The 22,150-nt window shown below is 65.7% G+C and overlaps 1 protein-coding gene across 2 annotated transcripts; it reads right to left on the bottom strand.

The window, feature by feature from the left end:
* Nucleotides 1-2,086: 2,086 nt before the first annotated feature.
* FASN (fatty acid synthase) lies at nt 2,087-21,315 on the bottom strand. 2 transcript variants are annotated; one of them, XM_037737154.1, is made up of 44 exons: nt 21,085-21,315; nt 19,324-19,457; nt 18,428-18,580; nt 17,105-17,278; nt 16,729-16,929; nt 16,369-16,491; nt 16,169-16,284; nt 15,934-16,068; nt 14,794-15,256; nt 14,671-14,699; nt 14,394-14,552; nt 13,884-14,073; nt 13,199-13,293; nt 12,825-12,959; nt 12,546-12,749; nt 12,338-12,453; nt 11,967-12,139; nt 11,702-11,893; nt 11,541-11,621; nt 11,275-11,448; nt 10,915-11,094; nt 10,636-10,839; nt 9,846-10,150; nt 9,178-9,567; nt 8,911-9,075; nt 8,609-8,727; nt 8,376-8,530; nt 8,077-8,301; nt 7,822-7,972; nt 7,563-7,741; nt 7,366-7,485; nt 7,108-7,230; nt 6,801-7,024; nt 6,516-6,717; nt 6,183-6,334; nt 5,986-6,077; nt 5,673-5,824; nt 5,304-5,546; nt 4,852-5,028; nt 4,391-4,618; nt 4,071-4,291; nt 3,838-3,936; nt 3,055-3,306; nt 2,087-2,971 (listed from the first exon to the last, which is right to left on the bottom strand). In XM_037737154.1, exons 2-44 carry the CDS (start codon nt 19,448-19,450, stop codon nt 2,834-2,836), a joined length of 7,536 nt encoding a protein of 2,511 aa, XP_037593082.1. In that variant the 5' UTR covers nt 19,451-19,457; nt 21,085-21,315; the 3' UTR covers nt 2,087-2,833. The 2 variants fall into 2 exon arrangements, with proteins under 2 accessions (XP_037593082.1, XP_017380248.1); XM_017524759.1 differs by lacking the exon at nt 14,671-14,699 and having other exon boundaries at nt 14,394-14,581.
* Between the last annotated feature and the right edge of the window lie 835 nt (nt 21,316-22,150).

Raw genomic sequence — 22,150 nt, 5'->3', positions numbered from 1 at the left:
CTAATTATTTTTAGTAGTGATGGAGTGTCCCCATATTGACCAGTCCGGTCTCGAACTCCTGACCTCATTCCACCCACCTCAGCCTCCCAAAGGGTTGGGATTACAGGCATGAGCTACCGCGCCCAGCTGGGGGTCTTAAGATTTTTTTTTTTTAGGTGGACAAGAGCTAACTAGTAACTAGTTAGCTAATAGGTCTTGGGCCTTGAGACAAGCCCCTCTGAGTACTCAATGTCTTATGAGTTCTGAGGTTTTCTAGTCCGGCTGGTAGAAACAGGCAGTTTCCAGCCCTGTGCAAGCACTGGGGTGGCACTGACCCCTCTCATCCTTCCGCTGGCTTCCTGCTCGCACACATGGATGGTGCTCAGCCTGATCCTCGAGGGAGAGCCCCTGCGACCCCGGTCTGCCTGTGCAGCTCCTCCTGGGTGCTGTCCTGCAACCCCTGGCCTCATCTTCTCGCTGGACTCTCAGTTCCACCTCCTCAAGGAGTCTGCTGGGCCCCCCCTTTCCCTGTGGCCAGCCTGGAAGCTGCCAGGCAGAAGGCTGAGGTCACCCCAGGGTTCCCAGCACCACATTCCCACCCAGGGGTCACTGTCCTTCATCAGCAGAGGCCGGGGATACCCACAACCAGCATCTCATGTTCTTTGCCCGGATTTTTAGCTGTTTCAGGCAGGAGGGTGAACGAAGGCCTTGCTACTCTGGGTCCAAACTCCAATTCATGACATTAATTTTCACTTTAATTCAAAAGAAAAAATAATAGATGTGAAGATAATTGCATATCCTCGGGTAACTGTATCTTCATAACAGAGACGTGGTTTCTCTCAGATCTCCCTGAAGGTAATTTGCAACTTGGATGCATCAGGCACATCAGAGCCCCCCGAAGCCTTGGCAGGAGCTGTGCCTGGACACCACATCCAGGTACCAATGAGCAGGAGGGGTGGCAAAAGCCCACGTGCTGGGCACTGCCCGCCTGCCCTGCAGGGCCTGAGGCTGCAGAGCTAAGCAGTCGGGTTCTGAGCCTAGATGAGCCCGTCCACCCCCAGACAGGCCCAGACATAGCTCCCACTGGCCGATGAGCTTCTGTCCTCTCTGGTGGCCCTGAGCCTGTGTGCATGGCTGGGTGAGAGTGGCTTCAGGAGGGGTGGAGAGAGGCGGGAGCGGGCCTCGGCTGACGGGGGCATCTGCCCAGCACTGGGGACTGCAGGAGGAATATGGCTGAGCCTCGATCCAATGCCCGCCTGCCATCCACACCCGCGCCTGGACACTGCCCACCTGCAGCCACCACACCAGGCCCCTGCTACTCACTGTGGTCCTGGCCACTGTGCCCATCTTGCCCTCACCCTCCCCATCAGACCTGGCCCACTCCACTGCCCTGGGGGGTGTCCCCTGCACCCATTCCTCCCCTGCCTGCCCAGCAGGAGCTCTCCCAGCCCACACCCGCCTCTGTGGCCAGCACTGACGCTGGAAAGGCCTCTCCTGTCTGTGCCTTCCGGAACCCCAGGCAAAATCCAGTCCTGGCTCTCGCTGCCTGTCTATGCCTCTACCCCACGCTCACATCTGCCCAGCCACCCCAGCCAAGCTGCCTGTGGGTCCCGGGGGCTGCGTCCACCCCACCCCTTGACGCTGGGGGTCCAGGTGCCCAGGGCTCCCTGCCCCTTGCTCCCTCCCACCTTCCACTCCTTTGCCTAAATCCAAGTTTTCATCAGCCTGGCCAGCCCATGGCCCTATTGCACTGTCTGGTGAGGCTGTGAGGCATCTTTGGCAGGGTGAATGCCCACAACTGGCTGACTGGAAGCAAATACTATTCCATGAGCTGAAGCCAACTTGCCAATGTCCGCCCCTCCCTGTGTTTCTTACTGGTGCTGTTTCCTCGCCAAAGCCTGGACACACACCTGGCCTCCGTGCCTTCAAGGGAAGCCCGGGGCTGCCCCATGGCTCATCCCTTACTCTCTGGCCCAGCCCCGACTGTGGGACGTGGCCTAGGGGTGTGCAGAAACTGGGCTAGGATCAGAGGACAGAAGGCATCCCCTCCACGGCCCGACTGTGGCTTGCAGCTGCCGGTCAGGGAGGAGGAGGGAAAACGACAGCGCAGAGATGACGTGCGGTTTAATTGTGGGGAGGCTGAGGAGAACAGCATGTTTACCAAATTGGTGTAAAAATGAAACGGGGTCCAGACGTGTACACTGACAGTTATAGTAATTTCAAAATCTGAGCAGCAATTTGAATCATTTCTTGAAAAACAAACACAGACAAACAGTGAGTTGGTGCCCGGCGCGGTCCGCAGGGTTGGAGCCAGCCCTGCATCATGGGTGCAGCTGGACACTGGGCCGGAGCTGGGACCTCCGGCTCCTTGGTGACCTCCCACGGAGTGGGTCGAGCCAGGCCTGGCCCAGAGGGGGCCGCAGCCAGCAGGCCTGGGTGGCCGCCCATGCCCGCAGGAGACATGGGGAAATGGAAGCAATGTGCAGGACCCGCATGCTGCCTGAGGAGTCTTTGCAGGGTGCACAGGCCTGGGGGTCTCTACCAGCAATGCAATAAATATGCAAATCCAAGAGGAGAAAGACCAAGCGCGAACCCCACAGGTGCACCAGCCCGGTTCTTGCGGGTTTTGCCGGCTCTTCACAGACCAGGAGTCTCCAAGTCGGCAGCTCTGGCATCCCCGAGGTGCCCTGGGAGGCAGCGGGCAGGCGGGACAAGCCTAACGCCTATGTCTAGTGGCCTCGGGGGGCAGTGGCACTGGGCCCAGTAGGGTCCCACCGGCAGGACCCTTCCAGCCCCGCTGCACAGCGGTGAGGGGAATGGCGGAGCAGTCTCCGGGGGCAGGTGGGGGTGGGACCTAGCCCTCCCGCACGCTCACACGTGGCTCAGCCAAAGAGCTGTGGATGATGCTGATGATGGACTCCAGGCCACGGCCCTCCAGCAGTGTGCGGTGGTCGCCCTCAATGATGTGGACAGACACCTTCCCGTCGCACACCTGCAGGGGACACAGTCAGCCGCCGCCCGCTCCACCCCGCCCACCGCACTCCTGTCCCCGCCCCCATCAGGCCCCTGGCGCACCTGGGAGAGGTTGTAGTCCGCGCCCAGATCTTCACTGTAGGCGCTGCTCGTCTTGGCGCGCAGCAGCGTCACGTTGCCATGGTACTTGGCCTTGGGTGTGTACTGCTCAGCAGCACGAAGCTTGTGGTAAAAGGACAGGGCCGCGAAGCTCAGCTCCTGGCGGTCAAGGCCCTGGTGGCTCTTGGTGATCAGGTCCACGGCGGCCGCCACGCGCTCCTCCAGGCTCTTCAGCGGCAGCAGCTCTTCCAGCACCTGTGGGGTTGGGGTCTGACCAGGTGCCGGTGGTGCCCACAGCAACGGCCTACCCTGTCACCCTGCGCCGCGCTGTCGGGTGGGCTCTTTTTCCTTGCTACATTTTTGATTTCCAATATATTTGTCTTTTTTTTTTTGAGATACAGTTTTGCTCTTGTTGCCCAGGCTGGAGTGCAACCTCTGCCTTATGGGTTCAAGTGATTTTCCTGTCTCAGCCTCCCAAGTAGCTAGGATTGCAGGTTCGTGCCACCATGCCCGGCTAATTTTGTATTTCCAATAGAGACGGGGTTTCTCCATCTTGGTCAGGCTGGTCTCGAACTCCCAACCTCAGATCTGCCCACCTCGGCTTCCCAAAATACTGAGATTATAGGTGTGAGCCACGCTGCCTGACTGGGGTGGGCCCTTAAAGGGGTGAAGCTGGGGGAGGTCTTTAATGCTCTTTGCCCCCCATCCCCAGCCCCCTACCTCACCCCTCCCTACCCTTCCCCCCGTGTTCTGGGTCCTGAGGCCTCAGGGGTGTCTGGGACCCACCCTGCTGTGCTCCGCGTCCGTGAATTGCTGCACAAAGAAGCGCATGGCCTCTGTCTCGGCCTCAGCCTCGCAGCCTGGTGTCAGCTTTGCCCGGTAGCTCTGAGAGGAGGAAAGGGCTGCTGAGTGGATGGAAGGGGGGTGGCCTCCTGAGTGACGGCCCCTACCAAAGTCAGGGCACAGGTAGGGAGCTCAGATGTTTGCCGCACGCCTCCAGTACCTGGCCCGGCTCTCACCTGGGTGTAGGCCAGCACGTAGGTGGGCGAGCCATCAAACAGGAAGAGGCTGTTGTTGGTAGGGGCTGGGCTCTGCTGGGCCTGCAGCTGGGAGCACATCTCAAAGGCCACGCAGGCCCCATAGGAGTAGCCAGCCACGCGGTAGGGGCCCTCGGGCTGCACCTGCCTGATGCAGTCGACGTAGTAGGCTGCCAGGCTGTGGATGCTGTCGAGGGGGGCAGCTGAAACGGCAGGGACGGGCACTCAGCACACACGGGCCACAGCCACGCCCCCGTGACGGCCAGCTGGGCCACCGTGCCCCGGGGAGGGGCTGGGAGTACCTCGGGTGCACTGCAGGCCATAGGTGGGGATGCTGAGCCCGGAGGCCAGGCTGTGGAACACAGTGGTGGAGCCCTCGATTGGGTGCACCAGGAACAGGGGCCGCTCGGAGCTCTGCACCGAGTTGAGCCGTGTCAGGGTGGGACCCTCGGGGTTCACCAGCAGGGAGCGCAGGTTCAGCTGGCTCTGCTGCTGGGCCGGGCTGTTCTTGGGCGTGGGGGACGCCAGCTCTGTGAGGACAACAGAGGCAGATGCCGGGCTGGCCTGGGTGCAGAGGTCCGGCACCACGCAAAGACATGCAGACACACACGCAAGTCCCCGAGGTGCTACGTCAGTGGGAATGCTCAGAGAAGCACCCGTGACGAAGGGTGGAACACCTGCTGGGACACGGTCCAGAGGATGGACCAGGGCAGCCCAGGGACCCCGCTCCCACCTGGCTGCCCATACACACTGCTGGCCGCACCTGCCTTCGAAGACAGCTCCTGCAGCTTCCGGAGCGTGAGCTGCCGCACCTCACGCATAGACAGCACCAGGTCATGTTCGCGCTCCAGCGTCTGGCGCACCTCCACGCCCATGAGAGAGTCCAGGCCCAGGTCTGCCAGGGAGCTGTCCAGGTTGATGCCAGCCAAGTCGCGGATGCCTGGAAGGAATGTGTGCAGTCGGCAACTCCAGAGGGGGTGTGGGGACGGCCGGGGGCAGGGCTGACGCCCAGGGTTGCACAGGCTGTGTGTCTCTCAAAGCACGGTCACCGCAGTGGCATCTGTGCCCCCACCCAGGCTCTGCAAACGATGGTATCCACCCCAGAAAGCAAGCTCAGATGGGGAAACTGAGGTGCACAGAACCATGCCTGCTGTGTTACAGACCCTGATGCCAGTGGGGGAAGTGCCTGGCGTGGCTCCTGCTGGCAGCGCTCACCCAGGATATGTGCCACGGCCTTCACCAGGTCCCGCTGGCTGTCCCCATCCTTGTAGGCTGAAGCCTTCTCAGCCAGCACGAAGCTGCTCAGGACGGCATGGGGCTGGTTCAGGAAGAGGTCTAGCACCTCCAGGCAGGAGACCATGCGCTGGGGCAGTGTGCCCCCGATGACCGTGTTGTTGGTGCCCCTTGTCTCCATCACGACGCCCACGTCGCCAATGGCGCCCCACTGCACGGCCAGGCCTGTGGGCGAGGGGGCAGGTGGGCAGGGCTGTGGGGAGAAGGTGGGGGTGGGGAGTGGCCACAGGGAGAGGGTGGGCAGGGCTGAGGGTGGGCATGGCAGGGCAGAGAGCGGGGGGGGGGGCCCACCTGGGAGGCCGTCGTGCCGGCGTTTCTCGCAGATGCGCTCCATGGCGGAGTTGGCAAAGCCGTAATTGGTCTGTCCGGCGTTGCCACGCCCACAGCTCACAGAGGAGAAAACCACGAAGTAGTCTAGCTCAGGACACGCCTCCCGGGTTACCCTGTGGTCACATGTGTCACTCCCCACTGGCTGGCACCCGCAGAAGCCCCCAGCGTCCCATCCCCAGGAGATGCCAGGGAGGGCTGTCAACAAACCACCTCGGCTCCCAGGGCCCTGAGCCCAGGCCCTGGCAGAGGCGGGAGCAGAGTGCAGGGTGCCCACCTGTCCAGGTTCAGGGTGCTGTTGTACTTAGGCTTGCTGACGTCCTGGAAGGACTCCGGGCTCTGGTTCTGCAGCAAGGCGTCTCTCAAGACCTGGGAGAGGCAACCTCAGCACTGCCTGCAGCTCCAGAGCCTCCCCGCCCACTCAGGGGCCACCCCTTGGTCTTTTGAGAGCCCCACCTGGGGGCTTTCTCTCACCATGGCCAGGTTGAAGATGCCACCCACGGGCCCGAGCTGCGCAGCCTCGGCGATGAGGCCCTGGGCCCCCTCCAGTGAGCTGGCGTTGCTGGTGGACACCTGCACCTGTACACCCAGATGCCTCCACTCTCGGACCTTCTTGGCCTGGTAACCTGCAGGACACGGGACTATGGGCTGCGCCAGCCAGGGCACACAGTCTCTCCCTACATGTTGGGCTGGGGAAGCGGAGAGCGGCCACAGAACCCCATCCAGCAATCCCCCCAAGACGGACGCAGACAGAGCCCAGGTGCCGTGATGGCCCAGGCTGGTCTACAGGCACCGCTGCCCACTCACCTGTCCGGATCCCGGAGCGAGCGGTCAGCACCAGCTTCTGGGCTCCGCGCTTTATCAGCCACTGGGCCAGCTCCAGGCCGAAGCCACCCAGGCCACCAGCGATGACGTAGCTCTTGTGGGGCGGGCAGAAGGTCTTGGAGACGGCCGCCATCAGCGTGGGTTTGGCCCCCTTCAGCACAGCCTCCGGCTCCTCCGCACGCACCTGCATCCGACCAGCACCCACGGTTCAGGCGCTGCCTGGGGACAGGAGGCTGAAGGTCCAAGATGCCCAGGCCTGTCCCTCACCTGCACGACAACTTTGCCAATGTGCTTCCCCTGGGCCATGTAGCGGAAAGCGTCCTCCACCTGGGTCCTGGGGAACATGGTGCACTTGAGGGGCTGCACCACGCCATCGCGGATGCCAGCCTGCAGAAGCGCCGACACCTCCTGCCAGGCAGCACTGGCGTCATCGAAGAGTGCGTCCAGAAGAATGCCGTGGAAGGTCACGTTCTTCAAGAAGATGGCCATGCCTGCAGGCAGGGACCACGCTCACCCAGGGCCTTCCACATGTCCACCTGCACCCATCCCTGCCCGCCCCCGCCCGGGCGCTCACCAAGTGGGTGATTGTTAGAAAGGTCAAATTTGCCAATTTCCAGGAAGCGGCCGTGCTGAGCCAAGCACCTCACGCTGGCTTGCAGCTTCTCTTCCGCCAAGGAGTTCAGGACCAGGTCAACGCCTAGGGGCCAGAGGACCTGGTAGTCACACCCACTGCAGACCCAGCCACCGCAGACCAGAGGGCCAGAGCCTGCCTCTCCCTGGGCCGGAGGATGGGGAAGGAGGTGGGGGCTGCAGGGGCGTGGGGGCCACTCACCCTTCCCGCCCGTGTGCTGCATCACATGCTTCTCGAACGATGTGTCCCTTGAGTTGGCGAAGCTGCTGCTGTCAAGTTGGGGGAATCTGGCCTGGAGATACGCCCGTTTCTCGGCCGACCCTGGTAAGGAGAGGCGGCGAGGGTGAGCCTGGGTGGCGGGGCCAAGAGGGCGGCTGGCTCCGGGGGCAGGGCCTTACCCACGGTGGTGAAGACGCGGCAACCCAGACTGAGGGCAATGGCAATGGCGGCCTGGCCCACGCCACCCGAGCCTGAGTGGATGAGCACCGTCTCCCCGCGCTGGACCCGCCCGCGCACTACCAGTGCGTAATAAGCTGTGGTGTAGACGACGGGCACTGAGGCTGCCTCCTCCAGGGTCCTGGGGATGCAGCAGGTGGGTCAGGTGAGGCCTGCCCACCATCCACGTGGGGCCCAGGCCCACATCCTCAACACACTCACCAGTGGGAGGGCACATCCCAGAGGAAGTCTGGTGACAGCAGGACAGAGGTGGCCAGGCCCTCGGCGGGCACCAGCCCCATCACACGCTTGCCGCTGGGGTCCCGGCCTGAGAACTCCATACCCAGCAAGCAGTCCTTGGTGGCCCAATTCCCTGGAGGAGATGGCACTGAGCACCCCCCACGACCCACCCTTCTCGAATCCCAAGGGGCTCCCACGCAGGTCCTGGTCCACCCCCACGACCCATGGTCACCTTACCTGGAATGGCGTCAGGGGACAGCTTGCCGGTGGCCAGCATGATGTCGCGGAAGTTGAGGGAGGCGTAGTAGACTGTACAGAGCTGGGCACCAGGGCTGGCAAGCTGGGCACCAGGGCTGGCGGGCTGGGCATGGCATAGCGAGGAGCAGACCCAGCGGATGGAGGACAGGTCACCCCGGGTGAGGACCATCACGTAGGCATGTGCCGTCAGCTCCTCAGGCTTGTCTAGGGAAACAGGAGATGGAGCTGTGGCAGGGCCTTCAGGCCAGTCTCCCCGGAGGGCAGTGTTGGGGGCTCACCTTGCTCCAGCGGGAAGTGGCGGAAGGTCCCCCAGGCCCCGTCGCGGTAGACGTTCATCACCAGGTCTCCCTGCAGCACCTTCTGCAGTTCTGCGGAGCCAGGGTCCACATCCGGGACACGGGAGGTGCTACTGAGGCTGGACAGTAGCAGGCACCTGGGGCAGAGGCAGTGAGCTCAGGGCGGGGAGGAGGAGGTTGGCGGGGAGGGGACGGTGACGAGAGTCTTCTCCTACCGGATGCGGTGCCCGCCGGGCTCTTGGCGGAGACAGTTCACCAAGCCCACCACGCCGGAGGTGGTGCAGTTGACAGCCTTCAGCCACACGGGTCGGGAGGAGGAGTCGGCCAGGATGCCCTGCAGCAGGACGGGGAGGGTCAGGCCACACTCGTCAAGCTGCGCAGCCGCACTGGGGCCCGGAGGCGAGACGGGGCCAGGGGGTGGGGTGGAGCCCCGAGGCGGGGCGGGTCCCGGTCCGGAGGTGGGCGGGGCCTGGAGGTGGGGGCGGGGCCCGGTCCGGAGGTGGGGGCGGGGCCCGACCTTCAGAGAGTCCACCCAGCGGAAGCTGGTGTCCTCCACCGGCAGGAAGATGGGGCTGTCCTGTGGGGCGGGCCGGCGGCACAGGAAAAGTACGGAGCCGTAGAAGGATTTCTTCAGGCCCACCAAGCGCAGCGACATCTTGGCAAAGAGGCTCTCCCATGCGTCCTGTGGGGGTGGCGGTCAGCACCCTGCCGGCCCGCCCCCCGCCCCCACCCGGTGCTCCTGCCTCTGTGCTCCCGCCCCTGTGCTCCTGCCCCGAGGATGTACCTGGCTGAGGATGCCCTGGGCGTACTGCGGCTCAGCGGAGGTGAGGAAGGCCACGGTCTCCCCGAGGGGGTGCCCCTGGAGCAGCGTGTGCAGCAAGAGAAAGCCCCCCTCTCTCAGGGAAGCCACCATGTTGCCAAGGGCTGAGGCTGGGTCCCCAAGGGCTGCCACTGCACAGTTGCACACCAAGAGGTCAGTGCTGCCCAGGGTGCTGGGGGCAGGGTCCAAGGGGTCCCACTGGCCCTGGGCAATGTCATGCTGCTGCAGCTTGGCCTGGGCAGCCTCCAGGGCCTGAGGGTGGCGGTCAGTGGCCGTGTAGCTCAGCTGCAGCAGGGGCTGCATGTTGAGCATGCCTGGGATGCGGGAATACAGGTGACCATGGCCAGCCAGCACCTGTACGGGGTAAATTCTGGAATCAGTCCCACACCAGGGAGGTGCCACTAGCTTTGTCCCTGGGGTCCCGCCTAGGGTGTACCTCTTGGAGCCCACAGGCCTTCCACAGCGGCTGTGTGGACTGCACATGGTGTGTGCATAGAACCACACAGGCAGCTGGCCAGCCCCTCCCATCGCCCAGGGGCCTGCCCTGTGTCCGTGCTGTCTTTCTGAGACTGATGTGGGGGTGGGTCCCATGATGTTCAGGGCAAAAGCCTGGCTGCCCAGTAGGCACCCACCTCCACCACCTTCATCTTCAGGCTGGGCATGTTCTCCAGGGCAGTGTCCACACAGGCCTTGAGCGCTGGGGAGTCCAGGAGGCCGCTGAGCAGAGGGTCCTCTGGCAGCTCAGACCTCTTCTGGGCCAGCAGCTGTGCCAGCTCCAGCTGTAGGTTCCCGTTGAGCTGAAGCCCGCAAGCGGCTGACAGCAGCTGGGGCAGTGCCTGCTGCAGGGAGTCCTGGGGGACCTGGGCCCCATCCAGTCCGGGCACTGCCATCTTCAGCCCCTGCTGGGTCACCTTAGTCTGCAGCGCCTGCACCAGTCCTGGGGAGGGAGGGAGGCAGGCCTGGTGTTCCCAGAGGCCAGGGTGTCTGCCTGGCCTGGGCTCTCAGACCCACTGTGTTCTTCTGGGGCCACCAGCCAGCTCTGCCCACAGGATGAGAAATTGCTGAGAGATGAGGAGGGGGCTGCCCGCCTTCGGGACGTTGACTCCTGCCTGCCAGGGACATGGTGAGGGGGCTGCATTCAGCTGCAGGGCCTACTGTGCCTAGCCCAGGTGTGACCTTGGGCTGAGTCTGTCATCTTTGTCCCTAAGTCCTCCTTCGAGACTGGGGGACAGTTACCAGGGACAAGGAAGACCGGGGCCTGGGGGAGGGACGCTGCTGTTGTGAGCTCCGGCCGGGGAGTTGGGCTGGGGTTGCTGACTCCAAAGGGGCCCTGTGGAGGTGCCATTGTGGGGTCAACATGAAGGGGAGGCGATCGCTCCCCATCACCCGAGGTGTCCAAAGCTGGCAGGGCCGGGACCTCACCCTTGCACAGCTGCAGCTCCTCCTTCAGAGCAGCGTTCCCAGACAGGCACCCATCCTCCACATGGGGCGTGAAACAAAACTTCTCCAGGATGGGCGCCTGATGTTCCTGCTGTCGCCGCGGGGCCGCCGAAGTGTGGAGCAGGAAGACATGGACGCCTCCGGCCACTGTGGTCTTCAGGTACCTGCTCACCACCACGTCCGCCACTGTGGGGACAGGTTTGTGAGCACGGTCACTGTTGGCTAGGGCATGGGACCGGAGCTGGGCAGGGGCAGGGCTACCTTGGGCCTCGTCCTGCTCTGTGTACAGCTTCTGCCTGTGGGTGGCAGGATCGATGTGGATGGCAGTGATGCGGGTGGGCAGCAACAGGCTGTCCTGGCTTACGCTCAGGATGGATATCTGCAGCATGGTGTCCAGGAAGGACACCCAGTTGTCTTTCCATAACAGCTTACCCGAGTTGCCTGCAAACAGGGCCTGCTTGGTGTTCTGGGAACTCCCAGGTCCCCAAGGCCGCAGCTCAGAGCCCACTGGGCCCTTCTACACCCTCTGGGGCTGCATGCCCAGCCTTGGGTGCCCTCTGTGGCCCTGCAGTGACCACCGCTCTCTCCAGTGGCTCAGGCAGCAGTACGGGCAGTGCCTACCGTCCAGGCTGGCCTCCAGGATGCCCTGGAAGTGAGGGCCGTAGTCGTAGCCGTGCAGACGCAGGTCCCTGTACACTTCAGCCTGGGACAAGAATGGCTCTCCGGGGCTGGGGGTGGGGCTTTCCGGGTGGTCAAAGAGCCTCGGGTCAGGGTCCTCCCACTGATGCACCTTCCCTGCGGGCAGGTGAGTGTGGTAGGGCCTGAGGGTGGGCGGCAGGGCCAGTGGGCACAGCCCCCCCAGCCTCCATGCCGGTGGCCCTGCTTACCACTCACTAACAAGTGGCCACTCTGTGACACTTCGAAGGTGTGGGAGGCCTCCAGGAGCCGCACCTCCAGGGACGTGGTCCCTACAGAGCGGGGGGTTGGGTATCAGAGGGCAGCAATACCCCCCCAGCTGCTCCAGCCTCGGCCCTGGGGTGCCCCTCACCGGTCTTGGGCAGGATGGTGGCCTGGTGCACCACCACCTCCTCAAACACCACAGGCAGCTGCTCCATGGCCAGGCCCAGGGCACGGGCCAGCGTCTTCCACACGAGGCACAGGTAGCCAGTGGCAGGGAAGATGATACGGCCATCGATGCAGTGGTCCACCAGGTAGTGGTCAGGAGACTCAGGGCTGGTGTCTGCGGGAGGGCACAGGCCTCAGCACTGGCGTGGGGAGGGAGGAGCCCACCCACTGCCCAGGCCCTGGCTCACCGATGGTGTAGACAGAGGCTGATGGGGAACCAGAACCGTTGGGGAAGTCCTTGGCGGATGGCACGTCCCAGGCCAGGCTGTGGTCCCACTTGATGAGCGGGGAGATGAGGGGCGTTCCTCGGGGAACCGGGAACTCCACAGGTGGGAACAAGGCATTGGGGTTGGCATCGATGCTGGGGTCGGGGAGACAAGGGCAGCACACCCGTCACCAGGGTCCAGGGTCTCTGGGTTCAGCCCACCCACTCCCTGTGGGGGGCCATCCAGGGCTGCTACCACCAGACTGGGTCGGCGAGGGGCCCGCAGCCCTGCTCACCCACCCCCTGCCATCCCGACTCCAGGAGACGAGGCCTGGGCCAGGAAGGGACCCCCACCCTGAGAGATGCAGCTTGCCGACGCTGGCGAGGAACAGCTCCAGGTTGTCCCTGTGGTCCTTCCTCATCAGGGGGATGATGGTGCAGCTTGGCTTCAGGCCACGCTTCAAGACAGCCTGGGGGTGGCAGGGCACATGGGCTCCCTCGGTGCTCAGCTGAGCTGCCCGTCCCAGGCTTCTGGCACCTGAGGCCCCCAGGCTGAACCTACCTGCAGCAGGGCATGCGGCGCAATCTCCAGCACCACTGCGTGCTCAGGCACGTGCCACAGGGCCTCCTGGAACAGCACGGGGCTCACCAGGTTGTTGACGCTGTACTCGGGGGAGCACGTGAGTGCCAGGCTGGTGTGCCACTGAGCCTCGGGGATGGAGGTGCTGAGCCAGCGGGCCGAGCGTGGCTTCGGCTCCCGGATCACCTGCACGAGGGGCCTGGTCAGTGCTGGGCTGTGGGCCCCCGCCGTGCCCCTCGCCCCCAGACTGTGTCAGCCCACCTTCTTGAGCTCCTGCAGCAGGAGGGGTGCGATGCCTTCCATGAAGTAGGAGTGGAAAGCTATGCCGCCCGTCTGCACCTCCTTGGCAAACACGCCCTCCTGCTTCAGCTGTTCCACGAACTCGCGTACCGGGCCCTGAGCGTCAAGGGGACCTAGATGAGTGCTCTGGGCTGGGCACCCACCTCAGGCTCTGGCAGGTAGGATGCACCCCAGCTCACCCCGAGGGAATGGGCAGGGGACACAGGGACAAGCCTGCCCCCGCGTCCTGGGCCCGTCAGAGCTTGGTGGGGCATAGACCGCGGCTGTGTGTCCCTGCCAGATGTGTGACAGCAGGTGCAGGGAACAGGGGAGCCTGCCCGGGCTGTAGCACCCACCTGCGGTCCTGAGATGGTCACCGTCTCCTTAGAGTTGTGGCAGGCGGGCACCACACCCGGGGGGCAGCGCTGCTTACACTCCTCCCAGGACAAGCCTATGACAGAGCCAACCCGAGGCTTAGCGTGGGGACCAAGCCACTCCCGCCCACCTGGGACACCGCCTGCAGCTGGGGGCAGTCATCACAGGCACGGTAATGACAGCCTTGGACCCTTCACGAGGCACGTTCACCCCTGCTGCGTCTGACTGTGGGTGGAGGTGTCATTACTGAACCGCCACTGCAGGGAGCTCCTGGGAGCCCGGTCCCCAGACGGCAGCCCCGTCAGTCCTCTGGAGCCCTGGTGCTCTCCAGCCCCAGCCCAGGTGTGGCCCATGGGGCTCAGGGATGGGTGCCAATGGAGGGCACCAGGCTGAGGGAACGCTGAGTGTGTCGGCTTCACCAAAGGCCCTGGGTTCTTGCTGTGCTGGGGTTGTGTGTCCTCATCACACGGGGGCTCCATGCAGGCCTGATGCCTGTGGGTGAGTGCCAGGCTCATGACTGCCAGGCATGGGGCCAGCAGGGCAGCTGCATGGGGATTCGTGCATGGTTGTGTCTGAGCTGGGTGTCCCCAGGGCAGCGGGTGAGGACCCCACAGTGAGAAGGCAGCCTTCTCTTTTGGAGAGGAGGAGGAACTTGGGGACACCTACCCACGGCTGCCATGACGCCTTTCGGGATGTTGGCATCTTTAATGCACTGCCCTCTCCAGTAGGCGGAGAGGACAGCTTCCTCCTGGGACAGGCAGCCATCCGCGTAGCCACAGGCCACTTCCCCCAGGGAGTGGCCGATGATGCCATCTGGCTTCAGCCCCATGCAGCTCAGCAGGTCTATGAGGCCTATCTGGGGTGGGGACAGGATGCTCAGGCTGCAACCTCCCGCAGATGCAGCTGTTGGGGACGGCCCCTGGTCCCTCCAGGCCCTCTCCTCGCACCGCCCCATCTACCTACTGTCCCAAGCCTCCTGGTAGGAAAGAAGCCCCTAGAGCCCCAGCACCCAGGCCCCGTGGAGACCCCTCCTCCCCTCCCATCCTGCCCCCAGCACAAGGCTCTGCCCAGCAAAGTGGCTGTCAGGGCCCCGGATCCAAGACTGCAGCTCCTGGGCTCCAGGGGAAGCTAGTCGCAGGACTGGGGTCACACGCACGCTGGTGCACCGGGCCGTACCTGGATGGCGGTCAGGCTCACGAAGGAATGGACGGGGTCGTCAAAGGTGCTCTCCTCCGTGCTCAGCAGCAGCTGTGACACCTTCAGGCCGAGTGGCTTCACGGCCTCGTCGGAGCGCATGATGGAGTCTCGGAAGACGCTCAGGCGCATGAGGCTCAGCCCCATCCCACGCCACTGCGTGCCCATCCCTGTCCCAGAGAGCACGTCAGGAGGCTCAGCCCCATCCCTCGCCACTGCGTGCCCATCCCTGTCCCAGAGAGCACGTCAGGAGGCTCAGCCCCATCCCGCGCCACTGCATACCCATCCCTGTCCCAAAGGGCACCTTGGGGGGCCACCAGCTCCAGCTCGCCTGCCCTCTCCCCAGGGTAGGGACCACCTGGGGGGCAGAGCGCAGGCTCACCAGAGCAGATGAACCAGAGCGGGCGCTCGCCAGTGGGCACCTGCTGCACCTCTGGGCCACTGTTCTCGCCACCCAGGACGGCGTAGCCACGGAAGGGCATGGCAGCGGTGGGGACAGCTGCAATGTCGTTCAGCATGCTCAGGAAGGCCAGGTCCTGGCTGTGCTGGAGGCCCTGCTCCAGCAGCTCCTGCACAGCCTCGGGGGTGCGTCCGCTGGCCCGCAGCAGATGGGGCAGGGTGGCGTGTGGGGCAGGTGCCGGGGGCGGCTGTGTGTTGGGCTTCAGGATGACATGTACATTGGAACCCCCAAAGCCGAAGGAGTTGATGCCCACGTTGCCGCCACGGATGGGCAGGGGCTGATCCACCACTTGCAGCCGCCCGTCCAGCAGTGCTGGGATCTCAGGGTTGGGGTTGTGGAAGTGCAGGTTGGGGGCCCACAGCCCATGCTCCAGGGACAGCAGCACCTGTGGGGGAACGTAGCGGGTGGGCAGCCACCCCACTGCCTGCACTGCTGTCTGAGCCAGGGGCAGGCACCTCCCTAGACTCTGTGGGGCCAGGGTTCGGGGGCCTCTCCAACACACTTCCCATCCCCAGCCTAATTCTGCCACAGCACAGAGGTCTGAGGACTGCCTGCCGTGGCCTTGCCCTCAGCTTGGCCTGAGACCTCCCCTTCAGGCCCTGCTGCCTCCCAGCGCGATGCCGACCCCCTAAAGGCGGGCTGTGGGCCTGAACACTAAGGCCTCCTTGGCCCAGCTGTTCCTCTCCAGGCTGCAGAAGAATGGGAAGGGCCCGAGTCACGGTGGGTGTTGGGGTCTCCCTGAAAGGCCCCAGGACCCTGCTAGTGGGTTGGGAAGCTGTAGGGATGGGCGGGTGACACTAGGGAGACCCTGATGCTGCAATGCCCCTCCGGGCCTGCTCCTGCCAAGCTCTTACCATCCAGGCACTCCTCCGGCTTGGCTCCATGCCCTGAAGGCCCTCAGCAGGATGTCAGAGCCCAGGGGAAGCCCCTTGAGCTGGGCCACAAGCTCTCCCTGCTGTCAGCCTCAGTGCCTCTGATCAGACCCGCAGCAGTGCCCAGCCATGGTGCAACCCGGTCCCAGAGAGCGGGGGGCTGAGGGACCCCAAGCCCAGCCCCACCTACCTTGGCCAGGGCTGCCAGCCCTGAGGCTGGCTCTGGGTGCCCCATGTTGGACTTGGTGGAGCCGATTAGCAGTGGCTCCTGGCGGGTGGTACACAGGGCCTGGACGATGCCATTCAGCTCCTGGGGGTCCCCCACCTTCGGGGAACATGGGGAGTCAGGGGCTCTGGCCAGGCCACCTCTTCAGGCATGGGCATAGCTTAGCACACGGGGTGGTGTGGGGCGGGGGGTGCATCACCTTGGTGCCCGTGCCATGGGCTTCAATGTACTCCAGTGACTCAGGGGCCACTCCGGCCGGCTGATACAAGGAGCGGATAAGCTCCTCCTGGACTTCTCCAGAGGGGAAGGTCACACCTGTGGAGGGCCTGGCTCAGCACTGTGGTCCCAGCCCTGGCTCCCGCCCGACCCCCGGCATCCCAGCACCCCGGCAGAGCCCACCTTGCTCCTTGCAGCCATCTGTATTGGTGCCAGCATTCAGGATGGTGGCATACACCCGCCGGGCCAGGGACTTCTTGGTCAGCAAGACGGCCACCACAGCCTCCGAGCGGCAGTACCCGTTCCCTGGGCGAAGTGGCACCTCAGGCCCTGGGCTCAGCGCACCCTGGCCCCCACCCCACCAGGAGGAGCTCTGGGGTGTGGGGTGAGTGCTTGGGGAGGGACCATGAGGCAGGGATCCTGGGAGCTGGCAGTATTGTGTGCAGTGTGGGTCAGAACTGGGCAGGTGCAGGGGCATGGTGGTGGGGATACTGTCCTGTTCCATTGTCCTGGCTGCCCCGGACTGGTCAGGCACACACTCACCTGCTTCGTCGAAGGCCTTGCAGGCGCCCTCAGGGCTGAGCATGCCCAGCCGCATGAACTGCACGGACGTGTTGGGCTTCAGGAGAATGTTGATGCCTCCCACGATGGCAGCGGGACACACTCCACTGCGAATGGCCTCATAGGCGTTCTGCAGGGCCAGCAGGCTGGAGGAGCAGGCTGTGTCCAGGGTGATGCTGGGCCCTGTGGGCAAGGGCGCTGTGGCTCAGGTGGGGCGGCGAGCACAAGACCCATGAGCACGCCTCCCGCCACTGGGCTGGACACGCACTACCCAGAGTGAGCCCATGCCCTGAGGTTTCTGCTCAGCATGCGGGGACCCCAAGGCTGCCCCATGTCGCAGGAGGCCAGCGGGACCCACCTTTGAAGTCGAAGAAGAAGGAGAGCCGGTTGGCCATCATGGCCCGCTGGCAGCCCACCATGCTGTAGCCTAAGAGCGTCTCAGGGTCTCGGCTCAGGGCCTCCGAGGCCTCAGAGCCACTCACGCCCACCCAGACGCCAGTGTGTGTCCCTCGGAGTGAAGCTGGGTTGATGCCTGCCACAAACAGTGGTCAAGACCCCTGGCTGGGCCCCACAGTGCAGCCCACCCACTCGCCCAGCTCTGGAGTGAAGGCCCCATCTCTTGGCCTCACTGGCTTTGGAGGGAGTATCCATCCCAGTGGGACCCTGGAAGAGGCCTGAGGGTGAGGTGACCTGCAACCAGGCGAGGTGAGGCCTGGAATGAGAACCAGGTCGCAGAGGGAACGAGGGGGGGGTCATAGGCGGGCCCAGGGGAGGGCACCAGGCGCGGCCACAGTGGCTCCAGGAAGGACAGAGGGCAGCATTGTCCCCAGGCGGTGCCTTTGGCCCCTGGTGTCACCGGCAAGCTCTGATGAGCCCGTTGGCCAGTGGCCACTCCGGGGCCAAGGGCAGCCTGCAACAGGACAGGCTGTGATAAGGAGCTCAGAAGACAAAGCCCAAGTGTCCAGGCTTGGGAAGGAAGGATGGCCACCGGCCACCCCAGGGAGCAGCACCTCGGTCTTGGGCTGGGGGCCTGGCAGCAGGAAGGGCAAGGGGAAGAGCCTCTGCCTCTTGGCCAGAAGGATCCCTCCTTGCCCCTGGCACGCCAGCTCTAGGCCTGCCAGGGTGGGTGGGTGTCTGAACCGCTTACGCCCAAGGGCAGCCCCGGGGCTCAGCCTTGCCTGTCAGGAGGTCCTTCTCTGCCCCGGGAGGGAGCATCTAGACCTTAAGAATAGTACAGTGCTCGTTGGAGGTCAGGCACCAGCCAGAGTGAGGACCAGGCTGGTGGGATGGGGTGGGAATGCCTGGCGGGGAGAGAGACAGGAGCTGGTGCTGCCCGCTGCTTGGCTGGAGGGGGTTGGGGCCCAGAGGGCCCCTGGAGAATCTTCTGCCCTGCCTCTTCTCACTCCAGCCCTGGCCAAGGCCCCAGCACCAGCCAGACAGCAGGAGTAAAGAAACTGGTACACCCAGGTCCGGGCACACCCTTGACACCTCTGGGGTGCAGTTGTGAAACCTCGGCCTACCCAGGGACCTACACCTCCCAGAGCCCGTTGGCCAGGCCAGGGACATGGCCAGGGAAGGCAGGTGGTGCCGGCACCCAGCTCTGCCAGCACCCAGAAGACAGCACTGCCTGTTCTACATGGCAGCAGAAACTCTGGGCGCAGCATCGCCAATGCCAACCCACCTCCGTCCACGATGGCCTCGTAGGTGACTTCCAGCAGCAGCCGCAGCTGGGGGTCCATCGTGTGTGCCTGCTTGGGGTGGACCCCAAAGAAGGAGGCATCGAACCTAGACAGGTCCTTCAGCTTGCCGGACCGCCGGGGCAGGCCGTAGAGCCCTATGGGACAGGCGGATGTTTAAGTCTCCGACTGAAGCTGCCGGGAGGTGGGGGCCCTGTGGGGTGCTGCAGGGAATTAAGGAGTCTCTGCTATACCTGGGAGGCCCAAGCAATGGAACAGGCTCCTCGGGAGAGGACTGAGGCCACAAAGCAGGGACTGGTACGACCAGGTCTCTTGTGCAAGACCCCAGGCCCAACCCTGAGATGGGCCCCAGAGCAGAAAGAGCTTGGTGGGAGTGAGGCTGGAGGACCCTCTGCCTGGCCCATGCCTCAGCTCCACCATGCTGACTCACAGCTCGCCCGTCAGGTAGAGCTGCTCTGTGGAAGAGCCTACTGGGCGTGGGGGAGTTGGGTCAGCCTCTGAGAGCGCACCTCGTATGCAACCTGCCAGCTCAGGACACAGGCGGGGGCAGCCTGGCCGGAAGGGCTCTGCCCCCGCTGGCGAGAGACCCCAGCCCATCACCCATCCTCTGAGCTTGACTTCCCTGTAACAGGCACATGGGCCCTGCAGCCGCTGGGGGAACCTCCTGGCGGGCTGGGCCCATTTTCTAGGCCACTCTGGTGCGGTCTCCAGGAAGGAGGCTGCAGCTTGGCCTTGCCCAGGGGTGACCAGTGGCTCTGCAGCTGCGGCCAGGCTCAGGTCAGTGCCTGGGTGCTGGGGACACAGCGCAGCAGGGAGGCTGGTGTGAGGGCGAAGGTGGAGCTGACCCACCCCGGCCACAGGGAGCCCCGCAGCCACGCACCCGCCTTCCAGCGACGGTCATCGTCCGTGACCATGTCCACACCGCCGATGAGGTTGTCCCAGAACTCCTGCAGGTTCTCCGACTCCGGCAGCTTCCCGGACATCCCAGCGATCACCACTTCCTCCATGGTTGCTCTGCAGAGCGGAGGTGTGAGTGCCGCACGTGTTCTGCCCGAGACACCCCTGCCAGCAGCCTCAGCACACGGGTGGCCACCCATGGGGTGAGCTAGCCTCAGGATCCGTGCAAGCCCTGGCCCCTGCTGCTCCCTTCCTCAAGTGGCCCCTTCCTAGGCCCTGGCCCCACTGTCACTGGGAGGCGCTGCATGATCTGGGAACAGGCCCACCTCTGGGCCCTGACCCATTCAATGTGGGGTATTGGCCTGGGGACCCCACTGTGGCCCTGACCTCCCCAGCAGTCTGAGGTTTCTGCACCTGTGCTGGCTTCCCCTCAGCTGAGCCTCAGCCCTCAAAGGCTCCTGCAGCTTGTCCCAGGCCATCCCTAGGGGCACCCGGGGGCTCACAGTGAGGAGCAGGCAGGGCTGCCCAAGATGACTCAGGTGGCCAGCCTGAGGCACGGTCCCAAAGCCGGGGCTGGGAAAGGGACTGGAGGGCTCATGGAGGTGGCAGGGAACCCTAGAGGGGGTACTCAGCACCCATGTCCACCCACATAGGGTTGGGGGCCCACTGTCCAGGCCAGCCCAGGAGTCGCCAGGGACGAAGCAGGGATAGGCTTGTGCTCCGGGGGAAAGATGGCCCCTGCCCCACTGAGGACCGACCCAGCCCGTCCAACCCCTCAAGCAGGTTCTAACCCGGAGAACCGCTCCTGGCCAGGATTGTGTTCCCTGGCACCCCTCACCTGTGCGGGTGAACCTGCGACACTTGGCTTGCCTCCCCATACTGACCCAGACAGCAGCAGGCCCTCCCTGGGGCCCAGGTCCCTACGACCTCGAACCGGGGCCCAGGCTGCCGGCTCCGGATCCAGCATGGGACTGGTGCAGCCCGCGGGGAGAGGGCCGGCCTGGCCACTTGCACGAGGCCCCGGGGCTGGATGCGCACGCCGCCCCTGGGCACTGCGGCCTCCCTCAAGCTGCGGAGTCCCCGGGCCGTCCCGGCAGGGAGGTGGCCGCCTTCCCCCCACTCCGCGATTCACAGAGGCTGGCGCCGGCTCCAGGCCCGCACGCTGGGTTCCCGCCGCTTGCGATTCACTCAGGGTCGACGGTCAGGTGGGGGTGGGGACCCCGTGGCGCGCCCGGCCTCCCTTTGCCCGGGGCGGGGGCTGCCTGCGACCCCTGCGCTGCGGCCCGGCGGCGCCACGTGATGGGGAGGCCGGACCCGCGCCCACCCCGTTCCTCCCTCGCGGCGTCCCCGTCGTGCTGGGCCTCGGCCACGGGGCGGCCCCCAGAGAAGGATGCGGCGGGCAGGGCCCGGTGGCGCCTTTGTGGGCGCGGGGAGGCCGGGCCGGGGGCTCCTCCAGGCCCCCCGGGGTCCCCGGCCCCCCGCCCGGGAAGCGAACGCGGCTGCTGGCGGCGCTCCCCGGCGTCCTTCCCCGGCCATCCGCCCACCTGCGCCGCGGGGCCGCGGGCGCCTCCGAAGCGGCTCAGACACCGAGACCCGGGCAGGCCGCGCAGGCGACCCCGGGACGCGGGCGGGACAGGCCACGCGCGCCCTGAGACCGGAGGATGCAGCGCCGGCCGCCCGGTGACCCCGCCGGCCCCAGCCCGCACCGCGACCCGCGCCTCAGCCCCGCGCCGGCTGCTCGTACCTGGTGAGGGCGCGGGCGGCGGTGCGGGCGGCGGCGCGGGCGGCGGAGAGCGAGGCTGGAGCGCGGCGGAGCGGGAGGCCGGGCCGCTGCCGTCTCTCTGGCTCCCTCTAGGCCGGCGCCGGCGCTATTTAAACCGCGGCCATCCCCGGGCGGCCACGCCACATGGGCTGACAGCTTGGCTGCGCCGCCCAGGCCAATGAGCGTCGGGGCTGCGCCCCGGGACCCAGCGCGCCGCCGCCGGTGGGGTGATGCGCGTGCGCGCCGCCGCCCAAGCCGGGACCCTGCGCGGGGACGCGCGGGGGGAGGGGCCGGGCCCGGGGCGCGCTGGGGGCGGGGCGCGCGGGCAAGCCCCGCCCCCCGACTTCCGCTCCCCGCCCCGCGGGCCCCGACGCGCACGCGGCTGGGACCGAGCTCGCGGCGCGCCCCCGACGCCGGTCTCCGCCGGGACCACGTGTGCGGGATGGGCATGCTTGCGCCACACTGGGGACTGCGCCGCGGCCGCACCGGGGGTCCAGCCGGCCGCGCCCCGGCAGGGTGTTCGGGAGGTGCTCGGGCCCACAGGCGCGCGGACGGACGGACGAACGTGCCCGCGTGCCAGAGGCTCGGCCGCCCGGCTACACGCCGCCAACGCTGCCCGCGCGGAGCTGGCCTGGAGCGTAGCGCGGCGGCCGCAGCGACCAATCGGGCGCCGGGGGCGTTCGCGCCGGCCCAATGGCGGCGCACGGGTGGGCGTTGCTAGGCGATAGGGTGATGGGTGGGCGGCGGGGCGGTCCCGGATGCCGCGCGGGCTGCCGCGCGAGCGCGGTCGTTGACCCCGGCCGAGGGCGCCCCGAGCGGGGTTACTGCCGGTCATCGCAGCGCCTCCCCGGTTCTCCTTGCGGATCCGGCGGGAAACCCAGACGGACGCCCGCTCACCCGACGGCCCCTTCTCGGCAGCCTCCCGGGGACGGGGTCGAGCCGCGGGGCCGAACGGGCGCGCGCACCCCGGGCCGCCGTAACGCATTGGAGGGGTGGGGCGCGGCCACGTGGCGGGCGCTGTCGGCCGGGACACCCACCAGGTGTGATG

Source organism: Cebus imitator, unplaced genomic scaffold (genome assembly GCF_001604975.1).
Source record: "Cebus imitator isolate Cc_AM_T3 unplaced genomic scaffold, Cebus_imitator-1.0 Scaffold36, whole genome shotgun sequence".
Classification (NCBI taxonomy): domain Eukaryota; kingdom Metazoa; phylum Chordata; class Mammalia; order Primates; family Cebidae; genus Cebus; species Cebus imitator.
Note: the sequence above shows the minus strand (reverse complement) of the source record. Positions and strands in the feature narration are given on the sequence as shown.